Source organism: Poecilia mexicana, unplaced genomic scaffold, assembly GCF_051168715.1.
Source record: "Poecilia mexicana isolate PSO_F unplaced genomic scaffold, ASM5116871v1 scaffold_14, whole genome shotgun sequence".
Classification (NCBI taxonomy): domain Eukaryota; kingdom Metazoa; phylum Chordata; class Actinopteri; order Cyprinodontiformes; family Poeciliidae; genus Poecilia; species Poecilia mexicana.
The window spans coordinates 10,800,470-10,813,642 of record NW_028263383.1 but is presented as its reverse complement, the minus strand read 5'-3'; the positions used below and the strand labels follow the sequence as shown (position 1 = coordinate 10,813,642).

Below are 13,173 nucleotides of genomic sequence, written 5' to 3'. Positions count from 1 at the left end.
AAATATTATTCCAGTGTAAGAAAGAGTAATGGGAAAAGTCCAACCAGCCATAGCTTTTAATGTTGCCCTCTAGACTCGCTTACATAAGTAAAACCTTCAAGATAAGAGGTGTGCTTATACATTATTATCAATCAAACCAAATCAAATGTTTTTATCTGTATTCTGCCAAATTTCATTAATGTGAAAAGATGTTCAAAAATATTTAATTTTAAGAAGTACTTGTTGAATGCAGAGACAGCTACTTATTAATATTTTAGCAGGGTTTATTTTTGGACTTTATTAATACATGCTGGCACAACCGGCTCTGAGTTTTGATTTGACACCCCTCAACTAGCTCTTCAGCCAGGAATAAGTGTTTTATTTCAGTTCAGTTCAGTTAATTTCTAGTGTCAATTCACAACAGATGTTATCTTGAGGCACTTCACAAAGCACATCCAATTCCTATTGCCACATTTATGATCAGATCACTTCAACTGTACTTAAAATACTATGCTCCTTGAAACGCTTTTTAAAAAAGACTGCAAAAAAAGCATATACCATAAAACATTTTTGCAGCATCTTACTCATTCAGTGTAAATCCTATTTGTAAACTGAAGTTAGTAGAGCTACTCCTGCTTCAGCATAGCAAAGGATAGTGTAATATTTTATACTTCCATGTTCATGTCAACACTTTGCTGGTCGTCCCTTCCTTTTCTAACATGAATGGACGCCATCACAAAGACATGGATGAGCAAGTCTGGTGTGGAGGAACTTGACTGGTGTGCAGAGAGTCCAGAGCCAACCCTCAAAGAACACCAGTGGGAGAAATTAGAGCAGAGACTTTAAACCAGGCTTTCTCGTCCAGCATTAGTGTCTGACCTCACAATTACGCATCTGGAAAAGTAAACAGAAATCTCCAGAAATACAAAACTGTGAATGCTGTTATCTAATCAATACCAAAATTAGGAATTGGATACCATTTAAGCTCATATGTACATTTCACCGCAGCACCAGAACAGATTAGTTAGTAAATAAAACCCAACTGCCTGTCTGTGGAGCTATCCATGGTGCTGAGCTGCGATTAAAAATCAGTACACCTAAAATCATATATATATATATATATATATATATATATATATATATATATATATATATATATATATATATATATATACTTCCGCTTTCTGAGACCGCGCATGTGTTGATCTGTGCTGCAGCAACGTGCATCAGTTCCTTTCTGACCCCAGCGTTAATCTGCATTCATTCTGAGGTTCCAAGCTTTTCTCCAGTGCTCGCCGAGTGTTTTGTCACTCGAGGCTTCGTCCTCTGTGGTAGGTCCGTAGGCCCCTTCTAGGCTGTCGTACGGGACACAGACACACACAAAAAAAACAAAAAAAAAACAGACGAGCTGCACCGAGCCGAGCTTCCCGACTCGCATCGATTTAGTTCTGCCTGCTCGCACTTCGAGTCACGTCGTTTCGTCCGTCTTGGGTTTAAAATCGCAGAGCCGCTACTGCCAGCGTACGTAATGTATCGCTAAGAGGAAACAGTAAATAGACGGAGACGTCCATCTGCAGAAAAGAGGAAATGAAGATGGTGATGACGGCTTCACCGAAGGCAACCTCTAGATGCTCAATAGCAATGGCGAAGCCTTCCCTCCCACTGAAGCGGTTACTCTGGGTGTTTATTGTCTTTAGTCTATCTCAAAGGTAAGCTATTAAAATGCACATTTCCCTTCATATCGTGAATCTATGTCGGCTCTGTGGATCTGCATATTTCTTGTTCTAACTGCACATAGCAATGCATGCCTCCTCCCATTTAATACCACCCTGCTATTTACGGATTTCAAGCGATGAAAATCTTGATAGGGAATAAACCCGGTGGGTATTTTAATGTTTACTTTCATATACCTGTGGCTTGAAACTAAACGAGCTTTAATAACCTCATCAATACATCGATTGAATTCTTTCTATTTACTGAAAACAACGTCAGAAACATCCATACTGAGTGTAAGATTTGCTGCTGTTTAATCTTATGGTGAGATGTCTCCTGCAGATTCTCTCTCAGTATGTCTCCGGTTAGAAATAGCATAGTGGCAGGCTAAGTTGGGGGAAGCTAAAGCTACATAAGCTCTCTTCAAGGATCAGGTCTATTTCAGGAGTCAAAGCTTCCTTTATAAACTCATGTGTCAGATAAGCCTCAGGTGAAATATTGGACAACTGTCAGCTTAATTTAAGAGCTTGGGCATTATTGAGAGCTTTTGTATTTTTTATCTGAAATAAAAAAAAATTTCAAAATGGCAGACAACCACACAGAGAACATAAGAGAAAGGCACAGACACACCAAGAGTGATCCTCAACATTTTTAGTGTCAATTTTAGTTGTATTTCAAGTGTGGGTGATTTTTCTTTTTATAAAATAAAAGCTGTGTGCCAGTTAGTTCATTCCCATGTGCAGAGAGGGAAAAAACAGCTGATATTTTTCTCCTCCCATCATTTCCTCTTGTGCTGCTTGAAGAGTGAAAAATGGAGGCAGATAAATCAGTCTCCATCACGTTAATCGCAACCTCAGGGCTCCTTGTCCAACCCTTCCTTTGTCAGGCCTGTTTATTTCTAATTGTGTGCGTAATTAGTGTTCATAATGCGTCAGGGTAAACTCTACACTCTTCACATTTACATCTGAGGTTTGTTTTTATGAAATTGTGCAAGAGTTCAAACACCAATAGTTAATGCAAATCACAGCAAAGGTTTTTCCAGTTTACCTAAAATATTCATATAGGGAAAGATATTTTTTAAATGAAAGTCACACATTATATCAAATATATTTCAATTTGACAATGAAGGCCCTGCAGATGATTTAATTAGCAGTTGTTTGTTTCCTACCTTTTTTTCATAAAGTTAATTATGATTCATGTAGGAAAGCTCTTACATAAGGCATTTCCTAAGGTCTCTGCATGCTTTCAGTGTGATCTATGCCACTTTGTGACTCACCAACATCTGATGTGCATTGATGTCAGACTGCATTATGATACATGGACCTCAGTGCAGGTCCAGATATAGATCAAAGCTGCTACTTGATCCTGGTTAAAAGAAAACCAACAAACAACATGCAGGAAATGTGTTTGGACATTGTTTCATTTATCAGCAACTGATTGAGATGTGGGTCATGAAAACATTGATGTCATGGGAACGCAGCCTTGAAGAAGTCATGTGACTGACTTTTTATTTTCCTGTGTGATGCTTCAACTCATTCTTAGTTGGAAGAAGGAAATAGTGACGTAGTGAACATAGCTACATAGTTGATGTAACTGGAAATTATATATGAGAAATGTTGTTTACCTCCACCTTTGATTGAGGGGTGGGTCAAGGTTACTTATATGATCTGCTTTTTTCTAAGCTAATGTTGCTGTAAATGTCTAAAGGTTTGTCCTGTTAGCAGTTATTGGCAACGTTGAAAAGGTGTTACAATAAAATATCCAAATGTTGTTTGTGTTTTAATATATTTATTTAAGGCTATTTTTAGGTGATAAAGTTGCAAGGTAATCATATTGTTTTATATTATATTTCAGAGAAACAGAGTGATTGCATCATCAGGAGCTTTGTCACACAGACAATTGTTTGCAGTTCATATGTACAGTGCCTTCTGTTGTTAAAGATGTGCAAAAACAGAATGGCATAGTAGTTTTTCTGAAGGAGAAGTGTAATTTGAGTATGTTTATTCACTGTGAAAAAATCTCTGACTTTAGCTATTTATACATTTTTAAGATATGTACACAATTAATTGCACAATGGTGGTTGTTAAAATGTTCATATGACCTTAGAAGGAAGTTAGTCCTGAACATTACACTGCCGTCTTATTTTCATTTTCAAACTTCAGCTGTGAAGCAGACTGCTTCACATTACACTGTAGAATTTTTAGGTACAGCAAAGTGTTTCTGGTTTAACTCAGCTGTTGCAAGTTTTTATGTTCTGTGGCAGCAAAACAAGTGTCAACTGTCATCCATTCACTACCCTGCTTGGCAGTTGGTATGAGGTATCTGTGCTGATATGCTGAGCAGAGTTTTGCCCAAGCTGTGCCTTATGGCTACATATCACAAACTTGGCCTAATTTGTCAAAGCTTGTTTCCTTGATGTTCTTTTGCTTTGTTTTGAATATTTTGCAGCACTTGTGGCTTTTGTTTATTCAGAGCATGACAAGAAGAATGCCCAAGAGATAAAAAGAGACAACAAGCAGTGAGTTTGATTCCCACGGTTGGGAATCAAACCCGAAACAGCTGCGTTGAGGACTGGAGCCAGCCTCCATTTACTATATGCCTGCTACACCACAGAGTCCCCCAGGTTGCCTTGTTGTGGCATATTTCCAGATGTATGTCAGTTATCGATAGGAATTTCACTGCTTTTCAGAGACTTGGAGTTTTCTTTTGGCAACCTTTCCAAAGACGATTCACCTAGTCAGTCCATTTTCATTTTCCTGACATGAAGCCCTGCAGCAAGTTAAATGTAGTTGCTTTTGTGAGATTTGGCTGAACCTAGGGAAGATTCTGATCTTCCAAATCAAATAAACATAGGGACGTTTTTCACACTTAGGACATATTTTTACATTCATAAAGATGAACTTCAAATGATTGTGACAGACTTTTAAAATTCTGACCAAATTGTTGCAATGTACTGCAGGGCCTGGCTGCTGGTTACCTTACTAAATATCTTTTTATAGAGCTATTTTGCATTTGTTCTCTATTTTGTTGTGTGTGAACGTTTATGTTTCTCTGGAAATTCATTAAAACATAGACCAAATTAATAAATAAGTATCATATCAGTGCATCCCTAGCTGTTGTTGTTACAGCTGCAGTACGTCGTCATTTTCATTTATTTTTCATTATTGAACAAGAGGCAGCATAGATATCTGAGCTAAAAATTAAAATATAGAGATGAGCAGAATTAGTGTTTGTTTGGTTTAAGTTTGCTTTAGCTTTTACCTGCAAATATTAATTTTAGATGTGTGAATGTTGGCTCCGTGTTGCTGTTGAGTAACATGGAGGCAACCTAACTACTTTTCCACTGACTGTCAGTAGAAAAGTCAGATTTGTGTCAGATCCCCCTACAAGGCAGCTCAGGCTTGGTAAACTGTGTTATGTAGCCATGTTTTCTGAAGTCAAATAGAAGACAGGTGTGGGAGAGGTTAATCTAAAGTCACACATATTTAATCACTGATGCAGAAAAGTAGATGTAAAATTTGTTTGATTTGGTTTTTTAAAAAATATGGTAACTCTAAAAATAATATCTGATATAGAGCAGAGTTACAAAGTTATACACTCTGGCCATTTAAGTAGACACACCTTTTTATCACTGTGAACTAACTAATCAGACATTGAACAAGTTGTTAAGCAGATTTCCTGGACATTTTTGGTCCTTTTTGTCAGTATAGCATTGTACAGTTGCTGGCTGCACATCATTGATCCATGTGTCTTGTTAAACTGCATCTCAAAAGTCTCTTTGGGAGTGGACTCTTGTGACTGTAGAAGCCATTGGAGTACAGTGAACTCATTGCTGTGATCAAGAAACCAATCTGAGATTATTTGAGCTTTGTAATAAGATCCACTAATATGAAGAAAATAGCTTATAGAAGATTGGTACACTGTGGTTTTAAAGGGATTTACATCACCAGTTTGGATACCCAGGTAGATTGCGGCATTTAAACAACATTCAGTCGCTACTAAGTGGCCTGAAGTGTGTCAAGAAAATGTCTCCCATAACTTTACACCACCAGAAGCAGCCCATACTATAGAAAACCAGACAGGACAGAGATGTGTTTTCATGTTATTTAACCCAGATTCTGATCTCACCATGAATGTACCAGTCCAAATCAAGATTCCCAGAACCAAGACAACTTTTACCAGTTTGTTATTGTCCAAGTTTGATGAATTTGTGACAACCGTAACCTAATTTTCTTGCTCTTAACCCATGGGAGTGACACTAAGTGAAGTTTTCTGTTGTGTTCATCAGGGATATTTTTCATACCTTGGTTGTAATAAGTAGTTATTTGAGCTACTATTACCAAACGACTGCCACTCACTGGATTTATTTTATTCCTCTTCTTTGGGTTTACAGATAATAAAGTTTACAGTTTATTATTTGTAAACTTGAGTGATGGTTCAACATGAAAGTTTCTAAAATTATCAGGACAACTCATCTCTCACCCAGAGAAGTGTAGTGTTAGCTACAAGCTAACATTCAAGATATTGTAAAGCTCTTTGTTTTGTGATTCTAATGCATGGTTTGATCACTGGTATGTCTTTATTACCAAGTCTAAATACCAAAATGCTGTATGTTGCTACAATTTGATTCACTAATACACTATTTGGGTTGTCTTTCCTTCTAAGTGTGGTTAGACTTGCTAAAAGAAAGTTTAGCAATAGAACAAACCTGGTTTGTTATATTGTTCCTGACAAAGTGAAGCCAGAACTGCTGAATGCTGTGAAGTGGTCGTCATAGAGCTGTTTGTTGCCATGATCCAACTACATTGTTCTCATTTTTATCTCTGCAAACAAAATCACTGGCTTACATATTCATATTTATAAACACAAATACACACATGCAGCTCAAACTTGCGTTCATATTGCTCAGTGCTCTTTTTCTCTCTGTGTAACTTCAGGTATCAAATTAGTAGGCAGACCCTCATTTCTGTCTGCAGTGGAGAACACATGGCTTGTCCTTTGATCCGGTTATGTTGGGAATATTTCCATAGAGAGATGCCATTCAACATGAATATTAAAAAATCCAGCTACTTTGAAAAACTGCAGATATTTTTTCCCTCTTGCTTCCCTGTCTGTCCCTGTCTGTCTCCTCTGTCTGCCTGTTTACGCTCACTTAAATAAGCCTGTTCATTTTCCTCAGATGCAGAGTTAACTGTGGTTTATTGTTGCTCAGTGGTCAGATTCTTAGTGTGCTTAAATCTTTTGTGCGACAGATAATATGCTGTCTTTATTTTAGAATTCATTTGAAATATTTGCTTTATGGAAATTCCCAACAACAGAGATGAAAGAGTCTGGGTGTTTTTTCTTGTCGTTGGCTATCAGGTCAGTGAGATGATTCTCAGCGTCTGATATGCAGCATTGTGGTGCGATATAAACACCAACCAGAGCAAAGGAGGAAAGCTCCCTCTGTAAAAAGTCTTAAGGAAACCCAAAGATGGACAACAAAAAATTGGTGTACTTCCTTTTATCTGATAAATCCTTTATCTTCCTGTTTGCAACACCTGGAAAATCAATAATTCAGAGAGAAAAATGTGAATGCTACCATCAGCCGAGTCTTACGAATAGTAAAGCATCATGATACAGTACGTGTGTAGGGTTGCTTCTTATCTAAGAGTGTGACACACAGTGTTGTATTTTGGTGATTTGTGTATTGATGAGCCACTCTCTCACAATGTAGAAGAATATAGATCAAAAGAATGATATTTAGTTACTTGAGTCAGGAGCGTTGAGAGATCTTAACTCTGTAAAGGAAATGTTATCTATTCTTAACAACAGGTTAATAAACAAAAACAATGTCATTAACTTAATGCTATAGCAGTTCATGGATTATCTAGCATGGGGTAAGAAATTACTAAATGTATGAAGAAGATTCTTCATATATTTTAAAATAAATTTTTCACATATAGTTTGCTTATTTGCTTATAATAGCCTTTGAACCTTTTTAAAATCTGTTCAATATTTTTTTTCATACCATGGAGACATGTCAAAATATCTAAAAGTATTAGAGCTGCAAAGCAGAACATTTTTGTCCTTGCCAAAAGTTTTGGCTGCAAATTAAAATCCACTCTGGGAGTTGTTGTGGGAGGTAGAAAAGTTGTATTAATTAATTTATTTATTTATTAAGGTTTAAGTTTATCTTTTTGCTAAGACTTATTGACGACTCATTAATGATATGATATTAGGTTATATCATTATGACCTAATAATGATAGGTCAGGTTTGACCACCTATTTTCAGGTGGTTTGACCTGAAGATAGAAATTTACTTACCACTCTAATTAAAGTCAATTAGAAGTTTGTTTTTATTTTAACTTAGAAACTAAAGTTCATTAAGTTGATTTAACAAGAGACAAGCTGGCAAAATTTTTTTTTTTTCTAAATTCTGATGTAAAATTTGCAAGATTTATTTGACTTAAAGAGTAGAAGTAGACACAACTAATTGCAGCTGAAATATTTCAGTTGCATTTAGCCTCTTTTTTTTATTACAGCACATTATTGTGTAATGGCTTTTAAAATAACAGCAAGTTTTGCAAAAAAAAAAGTTGACATGTTGATGTTATATTTTTTAATATTATTTTTGACAGTTGTCCTTCCTTATAAAATCACAACCTGATCTTAGAGGTGTAAAAAGGGGGTTACATAAGCTGATCAGATAGCTTGGTGCTGTTGGAAGTCAAGCCAAAAAAGAAGCTCTAAAAATGCCTCTGTCCCTGGAGATGCTAAAGTATGTCATAGTTTAGTGAATGATTTTGACCATCTGCTTGGAAGAAAACAGATTCTCCATCAGGTCACTTCCATAATAAGATAATGACTACCTATATATGATTAATTTGTTGAAGTTGTGACCCAATGTTAATATTTAATCAGTCTTCCGTAAAAGGTGTTTTGTTACTTTTCACTTTGGGAACAAATGTTATAACTTTTCACTAAATTTAGTGAAAAAACCATCCAATCATTAAGCATAGGCCCAAACTGAGCTCTTTTTTAAATTTTTACTTGCACTTTAACCATCAGCCTTTCAAACCGATTTAAGGTACTATATATATATATATATATTTATATATATATATATATATATATAAAGTATTATTTTGTAAAGTGCCTTGAAACAACATTTGTTTTGAATTGGTGCTGTATAAATAAACTGAATTGAATTAATTTCCAAAGTTACTGATGCACAAACATCTTAGGCCTCGGTGCGGGACCTTGTGGAACCCCATTCACGGTCTTAAACAAATTAAATTTAAATTTTGATTACTTTACCAGGGTATGAATTGTGATAGACAAAAAGTGCACAAAGGTTACAGAAGAGCAAAGAAAATTGTTAAAATATAGTAAAGGTATAACGTACCATGTCCAGCATATGCTAAAGGCAGATATAAAATGAAGAACATTCATGTTTATGAGTATTGTGTCAGTGATTGCTTTGTGCTCCCACGTTTCTGTCTTGTTTTAAAGGATCGAGACAACAGACACCACAAGGAAACCCAGATATTCTGTACCTGCAGAACATTACTGCAGCATTTTATAAACTTAGTTCCACAGGATAAAATAAAAACGGTAAAGGGATTTCAATGATGATTTTCATTTTGACTGAGTTTTTTTTTTCTTTTTACACTTTGGCTGAAGACAATTTCATATTCCAAAATACTTTATTAATCCCAAGGGGAAATTAAATGTTGTCACTCATCAATCTAGATTCTTCAAAGAGTTATTGAAGATGGTGACGGCTGTTGGCAGGAAAGATTTATGCCTGCTTGCCTTTTTAAAGCATTCACCAGTTCCGTGTACTTTTCCTTCTCTCTTCCCTGCAGCTCCCTCCAGAATGATGATGATGATGAGGTGTCTAACAAGACGTGGGTGCTGACTCCCAAAGTGTATGACAGTGATGTAACACACATCCTAAACAGCCTACTAGATGGCTACGATAACAAGCTCAGACCTGACATTGGAGGTATGGAGTGTTTTTCTCTCTCTCTCTTATTTTCACAGCTAATGCAATTAGTCAGTCTGTAATCAAGCATAAGCAGAAAAAAGGATAAATATTTTAGAAATCATAAATTGAATCAATATTTTGTTTATGTGATTATTAATGACGATGATAAGTAAATTTATTATTAATGAAATTATTAATTGGGGTACCACTAGATCACTGCATCATTAGCCAAAGATGCCAGGCACCCATGAAAGAATGAATTCAATGCTACTGAACAGTAAACACTCCTCACACAGACACAGAATGATCACAGACATACTTGTCTGAAAATTTATTAACAAAAGAGCCAAATTTTGCAGTTGAAAGATTAATTATTATGCACTGAGAAAAAGACACAAACATGAACAGATTTCTAATACCAAAAATATAGCTTCAAGGCTAAGAGAGACCAGTGAATCCTCCAAACGTGTGACAACAATCACACAGCATACAATCAGCAACTCTTCAGTGAGAAGCATTAACCAACATATAAAAGAAAAATGGCTAAATAATTTTATCTAACTACCAAGCCCAGACACGTGTGGGGCAATGCTTGGCAGACTGGCAAAAAGCAAAACAATCAATTGGAAAAACTCTTTCTGGTCCAGCAGGCAAGCTGGTACACAGCCGCCCTGCTCCGGCAGAGTCAGCGGCATCATTAAGTTTTAAAGACCAAAGGGAAACCACTCATCGACGTTCACCGTATTGGCTTTAGTGGACTTCTGGAGGAGTTGGATGACAAAGGAAATGACACATCTCAGTTTTGACTAAGCACACAACTGATCTTAAACTTTCTAGCTCATCATTTGAAGGTTTTAGAAAGTCCTCTTTCCTGCCCAGGAGGTTGAAAGCAAAATAATCCACATGTGACTGTGTGCCTTCCTTTCGGGCCTGTGACGCCAGGGGAAAGGCGGGGCTGGATGGTTGAGAGCATATGTGCCTATTCTGACATCTGGAATGATGATCTCCAGCACTTCAACATATGCTGTGAGATGCTGTCCAATCAGTTTGTTTTAGTAATACGGTTGCCTAACAAATCAAACAGCTTCCAAATCAAGTTTGTTCTGAAAACTTGAAGTTCTTGAATTTTAACTATCCTCAAGTTAAAATTCAGAACCATGGAGAACAAAGAATCAGTTCATCATGGTCCTGCAAGCCCACAGACACGTTGCTCATCAGCTGTGGTCAAGTACTGTAGGTGTCTTCTGTTTGTTCAAGCTCCAGAAATTAAACAAGATTCCAAATTCAAATGAACTAATTCATAATTACCACATGCCATAATTAGTCAATGCCACTGTGTGTTGAGCTGTGACAGGCAGCCTGGCTATTTATAAAAACATTTACCCGTGTCTATGTTCATGCGTGTGTTACGGTGAGGGAAGCTGTTCATCATGGTCCTGTAAGGCTGCAGACAAGTTGCTCTCTCTCTTCACTTTGACAGACAGCTGAGGAGGACTTGCTTGTCTGCACGTGCCTATCACATCCATCTGTGAGAGCAGTACTGGGAGATGCTCAGTATCCCTGAATGCTTGATTCATGAGGCAGCATTCCTGGGAAATCTGGCTAAAGACAGAAGCTGTCACACACCATCCTGTAATGATAAAGCTCTGTCAATCTACTGTATGTTGTTTTTTTTCCCCTGTAAATTATGCATTTCTGCTGAAATAATTTCCAACCTTTTCTAGCACTATGAAACCTTTATTTCTCTAATTATGTCTTACCTACATATGTTCTGTGCTTTTATCACAAGCTTGTTTGTGACTCGACAACTTGGTGCAGACATACAGACATTTTTTAATTTTACACACAGAGTAGAGGTACTTCTGATCACTTCAGTTAGATAAATATTCCCTGATTTCAAAACTTTGGCTGAAGGGGTGCTTGAAATTCCAGTCTCCAGTGTGGCAGCAGAGGACAGATCCAATCTCAAGATGAACATTAAAACAGCAGGAGACAAAAGTCCAAACTTGATGATATTAGCCTCTGCAGCAAGAGACATTGGATAACGCACAAGCTGGTGTGCAATTCAGGTCTATGTGAACCAGGAGGAGGTTGTGAAACATTGTGTTCAAGTCGCAGCAGATGAATCACTCATTATTTAGATGCAATCATTCAATCTCATTGTTCATACTTGGTCATTGGGACTAGAGTAAGTGTTTTTTTGTCACTGTGGAGAAAACATGACATACATTCATCTGCTTACTGGGCAGCTGGCAGCCACTGTCTTTACTGTCATCTTCAAAACATGCTATGATCTCTTTCTCTCAGTGCCGGTCTTTCTCAGTTGCTACAACTTACACATTCCCACAGGGGAAATAATTAGCCGGCTCTACTGGTGTCTGAGCCAGCAACTATACTAACGAGCCATATTTAGTCAGAGAAGTTTTACCTCTATTCCGTGGACTGCTGTAAATTAAGAATAGTTGCTGATTGTGCTTCTCTTTTGAAGTCCATTGTGATTTAATGTCTCTGGAGAGTGCTGTTTGGATGAAAACTGAAGTTATTTGGGCAGAGATCAAATCTGATCAAAACTAATTCTCAATTCATGATACAAATTCATATCAGTATTTAAAAGAATGTTACTTTAGAAAATAAACTGATCCTCTTGGCTGATAGAAGTCTTCAAGCTCAGATCAGTCACTTGCATCCAGAACCTTGTTCTTTCAGTCATGATCCATATGTTATGGCCATGCAGCCTCTGACCCAGGCTAACCCAAAGACTTTGGAAAACCTGGTGGAAAGGTGGAATATTTAAAACATAAATGTTAGGAAGGACACACATTACTAATGTTACAAGTCAATAGAGCCTGGTCTTAAATTACTCTTTAAAAGAAACAAAAGCTGCATAGAAAACTGTCTGGCCAGATTTAGGCAGAAACATAGATAGATAGATAGATAGATAGATAGATAGATAGATAGATAGATAGATAGATAGAATAACTGTTGTACATGTGTTCAAGGTACTTGTGTAACTTTTTTAACGGCAGCCAAATCTTATACTCTAGTTTTCTATTCTTCTCTGCAGTCAAGCCGACAGTGATCCACACCGACATGTTTGTCAACAGCATCGGCCCAGTCAATGCCATCAATATGGTAAGTGGGAAAGGAATAGTATGCAAATTGGTCACCATCAGATGAAAAGTGTCCCAGAACCTTTATTTGTCATTCATAAAGAAGTCTGTCACAGGCGCTGTGTTGGCGCAGGTGTAAAGCTTGAGGCTGTTGTGTCGGGTGTTCTGCCAGTTCATCCTTAACAAGATCTGGTTCTAAATTACTTTCTTTTGGGTCAAATTAATTGATTTCTGTCCATAGTTTATGATGCTGATGGTGTTTCATTTAACTAAGTGTTAACTTCAAGACCCACCCATACATTGATATGATCAGTTAGAAAATGAGTGTTTGATTTAGCATTTGGGAGTCACAATACAAGCACATTGAAGGCATGGTGTGTGTGTGTGTGTGTGTGTGT

General features: G+C 37.0%; 1 protein-coding gene across 2 annotated transcripts in view; it reads left to right on the top strand.

Moving 5' to 3' along the window:
• The first annotated feature begins 1,135 nt into the window (after window positions 1-1,135).
• Window positions 1,136-13,173, top strand: part of gabrg2 (gamma-aminobutyric acid type A receptor subunit gamma2) — a 41,320-nt gene continuing 29,282 nt past the window's right edge. For both annotated transcript variants that reach the window (XM_014984265.2, XM_014984264.2), the window contains exons 1-3: window positions 1,136-1,688; window positions 9,544-9,683; window positions 12,730-12,797. In XM_014984265.2, the coding sequence (XP_014839751.2) occupies window positions 1,567-1,688; window positions 9,544-9,683; window positions 12,730-12,797 (330 nt within the window). In that variant the 5' untranslated portion in view covers window positions 1,136-1,566. The remainder of the gene's footprint in view (window positions 1,689-9,543; window positions 9,684-12,729; window positions 12,798-13,173) is intronic.